This window comes from Pygoscelis adeliae, unplaced genomic scaffold, assembly GCF_000699105.1.
Source record: "Pygoscelis adeliae isolate BGI_AS28 unplaced genomic scaffold, ASM69910v1 Scaffold38, whole genome shotgun sequence".
NCBI classification, from domain to species: Eukaryota; Metazoa; Chordata; class Aves; order Sphenisciformes; family Spheniscidae; genus Pygoscelis; species Pygoscelis adeliae.
In genome coordinates, this window is record NW_008825614.1 from 14324068 (window position 1) to 14339182 (window position 15115).

The 15115-nt window shown below is 39.1% G+C and overlaps 1 protein-coding gene across 1 annotated transcript in view; it reads left to right on the top strand.

Annotated features, from left to right (window-relative positions):
• The window catches only part of BRAF (B-Raf proto-oncogene, serine/threonine kinase), a 56707-nt gene that overhangs the window by 15749 nt on the left and 25843 nt on the right, over positions 1-15115 (top strand). Inside the window, exons 3-6 of the mRNA XM_009332932.1 lie at positions 11514-11617; positions 12325-12427; positions 13724-13872; positions 15000-15115. The exon at positions 15000-15115 is cut by the window's right edge and continues 3 nt beyond it. Coding sequence (XP_009331207.1) covers positions 11514-11617; positions 12325-12427; positions 13724-13872; positions 15000-15115 — 472 coding nt within the window. The remainder of the gene's footprint in view (positions 1-11513; positions 11618-12324; positions 12428-13723; positions 13873-14999) is intronic.

The window sequence follows — 15115 nt, forward strand, 5'->3', positions numbered from 1 at the left end:
AGTTGAAAGGGTGTCTGGGTTAGGGACCTAAATGGCCGTGGGGTGGATAGTAACAAAACCGCTAATTAAAGGAGAGCTTTTGGATGGGAAAGGGCGGTAACTCTGACCTTGAGTTGGCTGCTAGAAGTCTGAGAAATTGTTAGATGCTGAGACTTGGTTTTGATGGAAGGGAGATAGTCTTGAATGGGAAGTGGATGGTAGTTTGTCAGCATAAAAGCATAGGTTACATTTACCTGTGAGATTTCTGAGAGAATGCGTGGAGCCAGAAGAGAACGCAACCTTGTGGGATCCTTAGATAATTGTGTTGTGGATTAGGATTTTTTTTTTCCAAATTATATGATTATATGATTGAAGGTGCAAGCAGAGAGAGAAAAGAAACAGAAGACACTCATACAAATGAAGGGAAGGAGACACACAGCTGGTTGTTGGGAAGCAGTAGTAATTCAAGGAGAATGAGGATTAACAACTGATCCAGAGGTATGGGAAGAAGTCATTAAAGATCTCAATAGGATAACTTCAGTTTAATGTAAGAGGCAGAAGACAGTGAAAAAGTTTAAAATGAACTGAAGAGGAGGAGTTCCAGGCAATGAGCATAAACAGCTTTCTATGAGTGTAAAGACTATGGGAATATGGTATTTGCATATAGGACAAGACTTAAGCATTTTTTGGGGATTGCTTCTAGTTGTGTGAATTATTTTTTTTCTTTGAGAGTTTGGGGGGGTTGTTTTTTGAGCACCTGGGTAAAGTATTTTTTGCCTGTCTTTGGGGCTGCCAATTTTAAACTGGTAGGCTTGGGATAAGGAAAAAATCCCCATTCTCAATTGCAAGGACTGTTGCAATTTTTGCCTTTCTCTGTAGAAGTTGACAACACAGATAAAATTATTTAGGAATTTCACCTATTAGATTGCTTGGTTACTGTAGACCTTAAGACTTTAGTAAGGCTTTTTATAGACAGGTTTCCTGTGGCACATCAGTTGTGGCTGGTCCCTTGCAGGAAAGTGTTCCGAAACCTCGGATGGAATAAATATTTTGTGGACGTGTATCTCTGTCACAATGAAAGAGTACAAGAATGAGGCGGGCATGTATGATATTTTCCCCAAGTTGTCTTCCAAATTTGAGCTATTTGTCACTCAGGAATTTTATGAGTTTAAGTGTTTTATGTGTGGCAACCCTCCATCCAGTCTCCATTAAACCCATGCTATGGATACTAGAAGTTTGTGTCTTGTGGTAAGGAATTCCACGGGCATGATTACATGTGGTGTGAGTAATTGTATTCCATGTTGGTCTTTAAATCTGCCACATGCTAGCTCTCTCTACTTTATACTGGAGGAAATAAAGGCTTCTGAGAAAAGCCATTTAATACAAGGCCTGGTACAACAAAAAATGGTTAAAACTAGTCATAACTTAGGAACAACATTAGGAGGTTTCTGATGTTGTAGTGAAGTCTAGTAGGAAAGAAGAGAATGGAGTGGAGGGGCTTCTAACTCAAGTGCTTTATGAACAAGATCATATAAATTGCTTATATTGGCAGCCCTGAATGATTTTGATTACCCAAGAAATCTCTTCCAGCCAAGTACTTACAGTGTGGGAAGAAAGAGTCTGAAAGCAAATGAGCAGTCCTGAATGCTGGTATGCTGGAGCATGGAAAGTTAGAAAAAATTGGTGTTTAGGTGTAAGAAATGATGGGCAGTTGAAAGGCATCAGGTGGTGATGGTTCTTGCTCTTAATCTGTATGTAACCTGTTGCTGTCTGCCACGCGCTGCTAGCTTCCGGAGGAAATGTTTGCTTCATGTCCTCTGACCATCTTGGTGGAGTTGTTGTAAGGGTGGTAAGGAGTCTCTGCTGCTCTGCTCAGTGCAGTAGGGCATCCTTTCTCACAGCTCCAGCGCCTGCTCTTTCTGTGAGCACGAACAGGGAGTGGATTTGGTAGTTTAGAATTTCATTTCTGTCCATAGTGGTCTGAGTAGTGACAGTGAAACTGGGGGATAGCAGATGCTGTTCCCGCGTTGGGAAAACTTAGTGACCTCCAAGTATGTCAGCTCTCTGCAGATTCTGGGTAGGACCAAATCATTATGCGTTTTCACCCACCATGAGGTCTAAAAACTTCCTATGGCAGCTTCTAAACCAAAAGTAATACTTTGGTGTAAAAAAAAAAAGTTTCCCTTTCTTCTATGTTCAACTATAGAAGATTGTGTGGTTTTAGTTGTTCTTTGTTTTGCCTTTTTTTTAAAGTTTAAGAGTAATTAGAGGTGATTTGTGTAAAAATTCAGCATAAATTTGCGCCAGTAAATTTGTTTTCCACTTTATTATGTGTTGGTATGCTTCATATAAATGTCATAGATATACATGTATTAGAAAGTTCATGAAAGTCCTCAAAATGTAAATGTGAGACTGAGTTTTTAAAAGGGAGAATTTGTATTTTTAAGACTTACAGGAATGAAACAGGATTATGAATGCTGTGCATGGGGACGACTCATTTCAGGTTTCTCACTCTTGTCACACCTTGGTTAATTAGTACACCTGCCTTTTAATTAGACAAGCAATCATATGGTCTTCTCTGCAGTCATGAAGACTGGAAGAATCAGATATTTTTACCCTACCTAAATTCTTAGCATATATTAATTCATCATGCATGCACAACTGGGCTCCTTCAAATGTTCTGTTTTTAAATCTAGTACTTGATGCCTTTCTTTTGACTTAAGATTTGCATCTTACTTTCTGGGGTTTATGCTGTGAGTTTGTGCCTCAAGCTTACCAAGTAGTAAGCACTGGATTTCTATAGGCATTCAAGCTGTCCTACCAGTTTCACCTGTCAAGTATAAGGAAAATTCAGAGAAGGGATGTTCAGGCAGCTGAATAAACTAGTTTCTTGCTTTTAATTACACACCCGGTTTAACATGATTAGATTTTTCTAATCAAAAACAACTAAGAATTCTCATGTCATATCAAACATGTGGCAGAAATGGAGTTTATTTGTAGCCTATGCCAATGGATGCTTGCTGTGAATGTATCTGAATGTTTTGGAATTTTATGCATCATATGAACAGACTGGTAGAATGAATGAAGTAAATGGTAGCTTACTTTCAAGTAAACTTGATACTTTTTTTCTTTTTTTTAATACTTGGATTGTCAGGGAGAACTGTTGGCCTGCTTATCCTATTGCTGAAAGGCAAAATCAAATTTGAGGCTAAATTACTAGTTTTCATTGGGAAGAAATTTAATCATGGAAGACCTCTTCTAGGCTGTCAATAAGCAAACAAAATGTTACTACATCACAGGAGTTGTACAATGAAATAGACTTTACAGCTACCATGAGTAAGTCCTTCATGTCTAGGAAAGCCTGAAGAATGTGTCTTTGGGAGGTGTTTAGTGGAGCAAGGTGAGCAGCAGTGCTACAGCAGACTGTGCCGGGGTCTGGCTTGAGTGGAGTTAATTTTCTTCACAGCACTCACACAGTGCTGTGTTTTAGACTGGTGACCAAAACGGTGCTGATAACACAGCAGTGTGTTAGCTGTTGCTGAGCAGTGCTTGCACAGGTTCAAGGCCTTCCCTGTTTCCCACTGCTTCTCCCAGCGAGTAGGCTGAGGAGGGGGCACAGCAGGGACAGCTGACCTCAGCAGACCAAAGGGATATTCCATGCCATATAACATCATCCTCTGCAATAAAACAGAGGGGAGTTTTTCCAAAGTTGCTATTGCTCAGGGACTTACTGGGCATTAGTCTGCTGGTGGTGAGTGATTGCTTCTGCATCACTAGGAAATTTTTTTCCCTTCTTTTTTTCCTTCACCTATTAAATTGTCTTTATCTTGATCTAGGAGTTTTCTTCCTTTTGTCCTTCCAATTCTTTTCCCCAGTCCCACTGAGGGGGGAGTGAGGAAGTAGCTGGGTGGTGCTCAGCTATCTGCTGGGGTTAACCCACCATGCAGGCTAAACTCAGTGCTGGATAAATTCAAAGTAGTATGTGTTGAAAGGAGAATAATTTAATCTACTTCAATTTTATTGACACACAGTCTTAGATTGCAAAGTCAAACAATATTGAAAACTTGCCATTATAAAATCAATGGCTTGTCATCTGGAATGCCTTGTGTGGCATTGATCACTGCTTTTTAATAGTATTCCTTGAGTAAGGAGAGCTTAGTGATTTCTTAACTTAAAAGATGGGAAGTCTGTAGAAAGTAATGAATGATAGAGGAAAATATTGTTTGGAGTGTGTTTCCTTTACCTCATGATGTGTTAGGCAGGAACTCAATGAAATGGAATGCAAGTCACAAATCTGAAAATAATCGGGAGAAATATTTTAATTCCATGTCTAGTAAGTCATACTTAAATTCATGGCTTCTTGTGTTGTTTAAGTAAACTAACCAACCAAAGCTTTATTACTTGTAGAAAATGTGTATACTACCTGGAGATGGAAGTATCTGTTTGTTTTTAGGATCAATTGCAACAGTTTAGAGAGGAATGTGAATTCTAGCCTTTCTGCGGTACAGTTTCTTGCCCCCCTGCCTTTAAAGCATTTGGAGTGTGATCATCTGAGACAGGATACTACGCAAGTGGACTCTGGGTCTGACCTATTAGAAAGATTTATTTAAACTATTTTGTAACTTAAATTTCTAATGTGTTTGGGTTTTGGTTTGGAGAGCAGCCAGCTGACTTCTTTGTCACTTGAACAGAAACCTCAAGGTCTTGGGTTTTGATTCCCGTATAGTGGCTACAGGTATTTTTCTAGATGAGCATTTCTCTCAACTCTGAAGTCTAAAGCCGTATTTTCCAAACTTTTTTTATTAGTGAGTCACTGTCATCCTTCACAACTTCTGGCACTGGTATTCACCCTAACTAAAATTTTAAGATGGTGGTCCCACTGTCTACTGTAACTTTACAATGATCAGTGCTCTTCTGAACACAGTTTGGGAGCTGTCCCTCAAAAGCTTGAAAAATGATAGTGTGGAGGTTGCTGTTGACTAGGCACAGCAGGTTTGATCCAGTGTGGTTTAGTGGTGGTATACTCTTGAGCAAATATTTCTGTATTGACATAAATCAGTCCATTGTGTCCTACAAATGAGTACCCCTTAATTGTGTTGGGGGTGCGAGTGGGTGCTGGTAACCAATGTCTTTGCAAGTTAAATGGGATGCATTTGATGGAATGGTAGGTAACAGCTTTGTAAAATGGGTAAATTCTGTTCAACTTCCCTTGGAAACAAGATTTAGTGCAATGGAATTGTCTCCCATTTGTCTTATTAATGTGCTCCATTAAGAAAGTATGTTCTTAAATGCTGCTTTCTCCTGGAAGTTGGTCGGAGCATCATGCCCTGAAATCCAGAACAGCTGTGTCTGACAGCCGTGTTCTTCATGTTATAGAGGATGTTCAGTATCCTCTTATGCCCTCTTTGCCACAGAAGGAGTTAATTTTATCTGTCAGTGCTGTAAAAAGTGGCTGACTGATTTGGTTAAACATTTGTCCCTCATACCTAAGATGAGAAACTAAATGTGGATCTCACGTTTGGATTTTCACCAGAAAACCTAACACATGGGAAGGCAAAACCAGTTATTTGACAACAAGATAGCTTAGCTTATTTCTCTCTCAACAGATTGAATTCTGTGAGCGTGTTGCTGGCATTTCTTAGTCATATGGGTACCAGGGGGAAAAAAGTGTGATCTTTCAAGGTGTACGTGTTGAGATAAGTGAATCGGTACTTTGAAGTGGTATTTCAAAATCCATACTACTTGGAATATTCTTGTTATTGTACCCAGTACTCTGTTTAACTGTTTAGAATTTTTCTGAAGCTCTAAGGTATGTTACATGTACCTTACATACATACATACATACCACTTGGCTAAAGTGAGCTGAACTACAGTGCTAGGTTGAGGAAAAAATGGAACCAGCTAACTAGTTTTTAGAAGCATAACGCAAGATATTCAAAGCTGTCCAGCATCTCCACTTTCAGAGAATACCTTTACATAGATTTTTGAAGTGCTCGTCAGTCTCTTCAATCTCTTTATTGACATAAAATACTGGGAACTGCACTGGTATAAGGAAGCATTTTTAACTTACTGAGACTATGCCAGTTTCTGCTCTGATGTTAGAAAAGTGATGTAAGAGTTATTTAGGGATGTAGCCCTGAATTTCTTACTGAATTGGGAATGACCTGATTTACAGAAATAAATGATTTATTATGCATTGCTTAAATGCATGTGGCTGCAGTACTAAATATATATCAGCAATGCTGTTATGAATACTTACTGTCCATAGAAATAGTTTACATGAGTAAAAGAAATGAGGAAATTTAAGTGCTGTAGTTCTGTTTAAGTAAGTCTTAAGTAAGACTCTGCTTTGAGACGTTTTGGAGGCACTGGAATAATTTGCATTTTTTTCCTTGAGACTTCACATTTCGCTAAGTTGAGCACATGTTTTGATGTCTTCCTGAATCACTACTTACTCGATTCAAGATGCACAAGTAAATTACTTTCTCTGGTATATTAGCAAGCTATGTACTGAACACATCTTGCAGTCTGTATTGGCAGCTTCTGTACTGTTCCTTAGTATTGTATAGCCCATGCTCTTCACTTTTGAAAAATGTTTGCTGAATCAACTATTCAAATTGTTATAAAAACTGAAACCTTTTCTGATCTACAAATCTTATATACCTAAGTAACTTAAAAAGAAAACCCTTCGCAATTAGAATTTGGAAACAGATCCCCTAATTGAGTAGCATGAAACATTTAGATTCTTTTAGTTACAAAATAGGGAGATCAAAAGATGATGGATGGATGTGGACAAAATGGGTTTGAAATAATATTAAGCATTCTTTGTTCAGTTTACTGGATTACAGTGATAAGGGTGCGTATATTGGAGTAGGTCAGAAATTTTCTCATGGGGAACCGATTTTGTCAAAAAACGCTGATGTGATTCAGTTAAAATGCTCTGTGGGAATCCTGTCAAAACTTGATGGAATTGATAAACCCATTTTGGTTCCTGCCTGCCTGCTGGGCTGGAGCTGCCGGCTCCTGCCAGGCAGCCTGGGGGCTGAGTGGGTCAGTGTGGCTGCTCCACGCCGGGGCTCCTGCTCCCTGCACTCCCAGGCTGTGGGGCTGCATGCCCTCTCTCCGGCTGGGGATGAGTAGAAGCTGTTCTGAAATTACTACTTCAGGGAGCCTGTCTGTTAGCTGGAAAAAAAGAATTTGTGTTTTTTTCTTAAGATTGAGTTGCTCTCCAAATCACTGTCTTGGAGCTGGATTTTTCTTTAACTTTGCCATGATTTGGGTGTGAGAAGAGGATGGGGGGAAAAAAAGAGGTTTTAGAGGGGAGCGCTTTGCAGGGTGAGATTTCTGCTTTACAGCAGGTGCTGGTAGGGACTGAAGGAGGGGGCTGAAGGCCTAAATGCACAGATGGCGATAGACCGTACTGTACCAGTCTGGGAAAATGATTAATCAATACTACAGGGATTTATTCTAGTATTCAGTTCTTTTAATTTAGCCTTCTGTTTCTCTGCTCAGGAGTTCTGTATGAGAATGTTCTAAATGTGATGCTGATTCAGGATCCTGGAGATTTTAAGAGAAATCAAAAGAGTTCCCTAACTGTTTTTTAGCTGAATGTTGTTGCAAATGGCAGTGAAGAGAACAAATGTACTATTCATGTTTCTAATTGCAAGTTGCATAAATATGGCTCGGATTTTAATGAAGGGAACTTGGGGAAGTAATACTGAGGAACAGTGAATGATATGGGAGTGAGATGCCTAATGCACGTTTTTTGTAGTCCTATTGCACTTGCGTAGCTATAGGCAACCTTCATTCTGATTCTTCCCAAGTTTTGAGAGCTTGCCTTTCTGGCCTTAATGATCTCTTAAAAGGAAGCCTGTAACTTAATAAATCTTGTTTTCAGCAGAATTAAAGAAAAAAAAATGAAAATCACCTGAAGTGGCATTATTTACACCAGTGTAATTCATTAATGGAGTTAGAACTTTTTGGTTTCTGATGCAGACCTTTGCTTCATGAGGTACTGGAGAATATTGTTGCCCTTCATGGAGGATCAGTGCTGGAGGAAGAAAATGTCTTCCAGTTGAGCACAAGGCTCCTTCCTTCTTTCTCTTCATCTCCTCTTTAATGTTAGTCACCTTTCCACTGCTTTTCACTGCTTTCTACTGCTTTTCCTCCTTGTCCTGTTCTGTTCCCTCACCCAGGTCTAGATTTTACTACCCTGGTTTCTTTTAATGCTTACTGCCTTGAAGTTTTCTGCCTGAGCTAGAACCTCTCCCCTTTCTATGCTCAGTTCTAATGCTTCGCTTAGGCAGTCCCTTCCCCCTCGTGCTTCTCGTCCAAAATGAGCAGTCTTTTCTCCTAATCACAGCATGAAAGATTCCTATTCAGGATGTGCTTTCGTTGCCTCCCCAGCTGTTTCAACCAGTTCTCCCCTACATAGTAGTTCATCGTATCTTTGTTTCCTGCCCTCTGCCTCATTTAGCTCTTCAGTCTGTCTTCCCGCTGTCCTGCTTGGTTGTTTCCCACCAACCTGCTGATGGCGATCCCCTCTCCCAGTATAAACGTGCTTTCCCTGGTCAGTTCTTACGTTTGTCCTGCTTCTCTTCTCCCATTTCTCCTTCATGCCCAACCACGTTCCTGGCTCTCTCATTCCCCTTTTTTCCCCTACGGTCTGTCTGTCACCCTCTCAGTATTTGAATTTCTTCTTCCACTATGGATATCAGTGGTGAAGTAACTGAGGTTGCTGGAAAGGTAGACCTGAAGTGTCTGTGGGGGCTCTACCTCAATCCAGCGGGAGCTGTACTTACAGGACAAATAGCCTTGAGCTGAAGAACGCTTGCTTGCTTCATCAGAGTGGCTCATGAGTGGACCTGACGTGTGTGGGAGGCTGGAGCACACCTCTGAAATCCTCAGATATTTTAGTCAAATTCTTAAAAATATTTCCTCTGTATTTGTAAATATAGATGTTGGAGGCAGGGAAGAACTTGTCACCTGACACTGAGGGGACAGACAGGTTCTGTTAGGGATCCTTGGCAGCATGAAAACGACACTAAATCATAGTTACAATTTAAAGCTTTATTTTCTTAACATGATATTATGATTAGTATAACACAGAATTTATGACTAGAATGACACAGGATTTCTACAAGCAACATCAGTATAGTACAATTTATAAGTGGCACAATACAGAATTTATAATGCAACTTAACTTCTAATTTCTAATCGCCTGGACCCTCTGCAGATTGGGTCAAATCTTAATAAATGGTTTGCTGTATCCATATAACAATCATAATCTAGACTCTAAATTCATATAAAAGAATATGAGTCACTCCCTCAGTCCTGGGAGGAAGCAGAGGACGGTGGAGGCGTCCCTGGCCACGGTGGGCCCTGGGTCTCACTGTCCAGCAGCAGCCCCAGTCCAAGTTCCCCCCTTAGGACTTACAACTGCTTGATCTTACAGACAGTGCTCTGGGAGCTGTTATGCTTCCCTCTTCTGTGACAGGGCCGTCACCACCACCTGGTGGCCCCGGATGCTTGGGACCTTCAAGGCCAGCAAGGATGAGAGTAATCGGCCTGGCGCCCGGGAACCTTGAGGCCGGTGGGGAGGGGAAGAAGTAGTCTGTTTGGTTTGTCTGCTTGGTGCACAGGACCTTCAGGGCCTGATAATGAGGGGAGAGAGAACGAATACGTGACCCACTCAGTCACAGAGAATGGCTGCTTGCCTCATAAAATGGCGGTAGTTATGCTAACCACATTGCCAGGGATCGGGAGCAGGGGGTACCAGTCTCAGAACGACCGTATGAACAGTTGGTTTCAGTGTGAACAATCAGTTTGGTAGAGAGTTAAGCAACAGAGGGCTGAGTTTTACAATGGAAAGTTGTTGACAATATTGACAGGTGCTCCCAGGCTCCCTTTTAATACCAGTGACAGGTATTAGTAACAATTAAGGATGTTTTTTGCTGGGGGAATGACCTACAAGTGATTGAAAGCCACAGTGTTAACTTCTAGGATGGGAAGAAGTTACTTAGATTAATAAAAAGATGCGTTAAGAAGTAATGGAATGTGTAAAACAAAGTCACTTAAGGCTGAACATCAAGATTGTAAAGCAGTACGTTGTAGGATGTTTTTTCCAAGGAATTAGTAGAAATTCTCTTTTTAAAATGTTTACATGTTGACCAGATGAAATGCACAAATATCCTGTAAGAAGCACTTTCATATTATTGGGAGGAAGATTGTGAAGCAAAATATTCCTTTAATTTGTCTCTTCTGAGAGAGCATATGTTTGAGTTCTAGAAATGCAATATATAGTGTAACCTCAAGTGGTGTTCACAAAGCTACTTGAAATAGACTGCTACTTTTCACTATCATCCTTAAGTAGGACATAGGGCCCCTAAATACACATGGAAATTTAAGTGCAAGGAGCAAAAACTAGGCTCCGATCCAAAGCCAGTTGAAGCTGATTAAGAGATTGTTTTTGGCTACTGAGGGCTCTGGCTTAAGCCACTAGCAAGCTAGAATTGAGTCTCAGGTGTTCAGACAGACCTTTTTGGTTAGTTAAGTCTGTGGGTTTTTCTTTTGATTCATGTTTGAGGTGCCATCTGTGATTATAGGAGATGTCCCAGTGTGTATACCAGCTAAAGTGTTACATATTTTCACTGCTTAGTTCTAGAAATAGTAAGTGGATGATACTCAACACCTTAACTACACTTAATCACCAGATTATGTATTGTTCTGTTTTTATGGCTTGACACTATACACTGTTAAATCACAGGTATACCTAGAGAGTATGTACTTATTCCTGTAAGATATGCCTACAGCTAGAATAGAGTCAAGGAAAATATCTTTACTTGCATAGTTTGCAGTTCTTTGTTTGGCTTCAGTGTGCTTCTCCATTCTTCCCATCCTGTGAGGTATTTAAAATTTTCAAATACTGAAACAGAAGGGAGGAATACGTTTTTCAAATAAGAGGAGTCTGTAGAGTTGCAAATATAGGTTAAAGTGAGAGGTGATAGCCTGCCTGACTCAGATGATTGTTTTATTTTATTTGTTTGCATGCTTATCTTCTATTTTAGAAATAGAAAATAAAATGTTTACATTTTATCATAACAGTTTTTTGAGTGCAGTCCAAGTTAGTTCTTTCATTTTAATTCCACTTGGCATGTTGCCCCACTTAATTTTACAGCTTGGCCTGAACTTTTTATAGATGTACGTAGTTATTAGCTATCTGTGTGCTGTGTCTCCTCTTTCTTCAAGATTAAAAGAGTTGGAAAGTCACTTTTAGAGTTGGGTCAAGATTTCATTCCAAATGTTAATAGAAATGTAGAGTTTGTTCTCTCTTCTAGCTGAGGTAGATTGCTTATATACTATTCACCAATAAAATTTTCCACAGTACGAAAAAGATTTTGAAAAACTCTCACCTAGCATTCTGTAAAGCATCATGAAAAGTAGGTTTTAGCACTTGAGGCTCAAAATGTTTGCATCAGTTTGGGGGGATAAATTGGAACTTGTTTTAATTAATTTCTTTTATATTTGACCTCTAGGTTCCAGCAAGATGTGGGGTGACAGTCCGAGACAGCCTAAAGAAAGCACTGATGATGAGAGGTCTTATTCCAGAATGCTGTGCTGTTTACAGAATACAAGATGGGTATGGTTTGTGTGTGATGGTTTTTGCTCTTAGAATCTCTTCTTGGAGTTACGCAGTATGGCCGATTCTATCCAACATTGTGGAACTTGTTTTCAGAGTTCAGGATGTTATGATTCTTTGCACTAAAACAATTTGTGCCTTGAAGACATGTCTAAAAAGAATGGCAAACTCCTAGAAAAAGATTTAATCGCTTCAGGAACAGACATAATATAGAGTAATACGAGCTCATAGACTGCTGGCAAAACACTTGTTAATCAAACTCATGCTAACCAAACAAGTATTAAATAGGTTTCGCTAACTTTTTTGGTTTTATTTGACTTGTAGTGCATTCTTAACTGAATACAGAGTTCCTGTGGGGAAAAAAAAAATGAGTTTCCAGCCCTAAAAATATTATCTTACTGCACAAAATTAGCCATCTTTTTGGAACCCTTATGGAACAGGTACTTTCACAAGCACTTTATTTGCTCAGAAGGGTATCTGTCACCTTGGAACCAAGGAATCGTCACTACTGGAGCTGATTGAAAAAGTGAATTTTGTTTGTCCAGGGAAGGTGTGCTTTCCTTGGTAATGTCTTGCCTTTAAAGTTTCCTGCAGTTAGAGACTGGGTAGCAAACCCCCCAGTGCAACTTTCTACCCGATCTCACATCAGCAGGAGACCTGCAAGGGCTTGTGCGCTGGTGCTAATGAAAGGCTTATTTACACTCCAGAGAGAAGAAGCCAATTGGCTGGGACACAGACATTTCCTGGCTCACGGGAGAGGAGTTGCATGTGGAAGTCTTGGAGAATGTGCCACTCACGACACACAATTTTGTATGTACTGTTTTTTATGAAATGTTGAATAGGGTTAAATCAACTTTGTACTTTCAAATTCAAATTAACAACTTTGAATAATATTTTGTATCTGGGGAATGTGGTGGGGTTGCAAAAGAAGTTTTTAATCACAATAGCTTAAGTGAATTAGATAGAATTGTAATTGACATAAGTGAAGTCAGAGTACTTGATCGCCCTTAAAACTTTCACATTTGGACGGAATACACCCTCTAAAATCTATAAATGTAGGGGGTTTAAATCAGCACTGCATTGCAGAGCTGTAATAATAATCTACTATTTTTGTATTGCTGTATCTATAAAATATATTCTGGGCCTCCCTGCTGGCTCTGCAGCAGCAATTAACTAATGAACTAACTATTCCCAGAGCGGTGCTGACATCATCAGTGATGCTAGTGCACAAATATGTTTTGACCTGATAAGGCCCAAGTAAATGGAAGCTGCTAAACAGAATCCATCTAAACAGTTCCAGCTACATACAAAATCCTGGAAATAATGTTTGTCACATTGAGAAGAAAGACCTTTTATTTAAATGAAAAACCAAAATTCTATTTGCAAGCTGTTTAAACTATTTTACTCAAACAAGCTAGTTTGGCTATGGCTAGTTAGGTGAAAGTCTAGTAGGCTTAACATTTTTTTTTACATCCTTCTGAAATGTTGATTATTACATGTAGTAATACAACTAGAATGTGTTTTTATGCCAAGTATTGCTAAATTTGAAAATGAAACTAAATCTTTTTCCCCCCCTATATTATGGGGATAATATATGTTCACCCTCTTGCGATTTGAAATTTTTCTGAGTTTCAGTAGTCAAAATTACAACTATATATGTATCCACACATAGAAGCCATATATAAAAGCTGTATGTGTATTTCCAGTCTTGTGAGTGTTGGATAGAAATGTCATTTGGCTCCTGGAAAAATCAGAAGATGAGATAATCTTTCAGCAGCTTTTGTTTTTATAGGTTGTATCCAATTAAATTCTGAATGTTTGTGTCTAGCATGATAATAGTGCACTGTTTTGCTTCAGATTCGTTGCTGTTTTTCTTACTGCTAATGAAGTGAAGCATTAATTCCAATAAATAGTTGAAAGAAGATTTTAATGCATGAAGACTATTTCAAAAAGGAGACAATCTTTTATGTAAATCTGTTTGATATATAAAACTGTAGCTCCAGCATCAAAAAAGAGGCTTGTAAGTGTATTTGAGGGAGGTAAAAGCAAATAGCCTATCTTAGGCTTACAGAAAGACTCTAATTATGATTATTTTTGACAACGTAGGTACGAAAAACATTCTTCACGTTAGCATTCTGCGACTTTTGTCGAAAGCTGCTTTTCCAGGGATTCCGGTGCCAGACATGTGGCTACAAATTTCACCAGCGCTGTAGTACAGAAGTGCCACTGATGTGTGTTAATTATGACCAACTTGAGTAAGTAATCACAATTGGTTTTGAAGTTGAGCCTTTTGTTAAGCTTACAGCTGTCAGTGATTTCTTATGTTAAATCTGTAGATTTAACAGAGGAGGTGCCTGAAAAAAATATAGGAGTTCAACTGTTCTTGTGAGACTGCATAGTTCATATTCTCTCTGCGCTAGCTCAGACAACCGGTTTGTATTTTTTTGCTGGACTATGAAATGCTTTCTTTGAAGCATGAATGGGGTGGCTGAGTACTTGACTGTATCAGAGAGACTTCCCGTTGTTCACGGTTGTTATTCTTAATCAAAACTGGTTCTTTTATTATGTGATGGCTAGCACCCTTAAATGTTTAGGTGTGGGTTTAGATGTGGGTTTATTCTCTTCAACCTGAAAAAAGTGTTGAGACACTAGTTTGGTGAAATTGCAGTTGGTTTTACAGTGATTGAAAATAAATCCATTAGTGAGTTTGATGTGTGGGTAAGAAACATAAAAGAGAACGTCCGAAACAGTCACGTGTTCTTGAATTTAATTATTGATCTATTTGTGTAAGTCTTTGATGTAGGTTAAGGATCTGGTGTAAACTGGCTCTGTGTTCTATTTAATTGGTTTCAGCAGAGGCTATTAAGTCTTTTAAATAGACTTTCATATAAGGAATCATTTAAAATGCTAGTTTTTCCTCCAAGAATAAATTTAACTTCTGCTTATGTTGGTATGTGTAACTGTTTCCTTGGGCACCTCTAGAGTTTGTGCTCAGGGCTTATGGATAACGTAGTTCTATCCATTTGGCTTTTGGCATTGCATCAGTGCAAACATTAAAATAAGTTTGTGTACTTCAACATATAGGTATAAGTTGTGCATTCTTGAGGAACCAGATGTTTGCAATTTCAACTAAAAGATTAAAAAATTACTTTCCGCAAAGGTATCTTTAAGGCATGATCTTTTGATCCTTTTGCAAGATTTGTTAAAAATATTATTTCCTTGACGATTAATGTGCTAGTCTTTATTTTAAAATTTAGAATTTGATGGGGGGTTTTGTGGTTTTCTGTTTTGTTTTGTTTTGTTTTAATCTTTGGGTGTTACATTGTGAAGCTTCTGGGTTTTGCACAAGTTAGGTTGTTTCTGTTTTGTTCTTGCCTCACAGTTTGCTGTTTGTCTCCAAGTTCTTTGAACATCACCCCATACCGCAGGAGGAGGCCTCCTTAGGAGAGACCACCCCAGCATCTGGATCGTACCCCTCAGTGCCCCCTTCAGATTCTG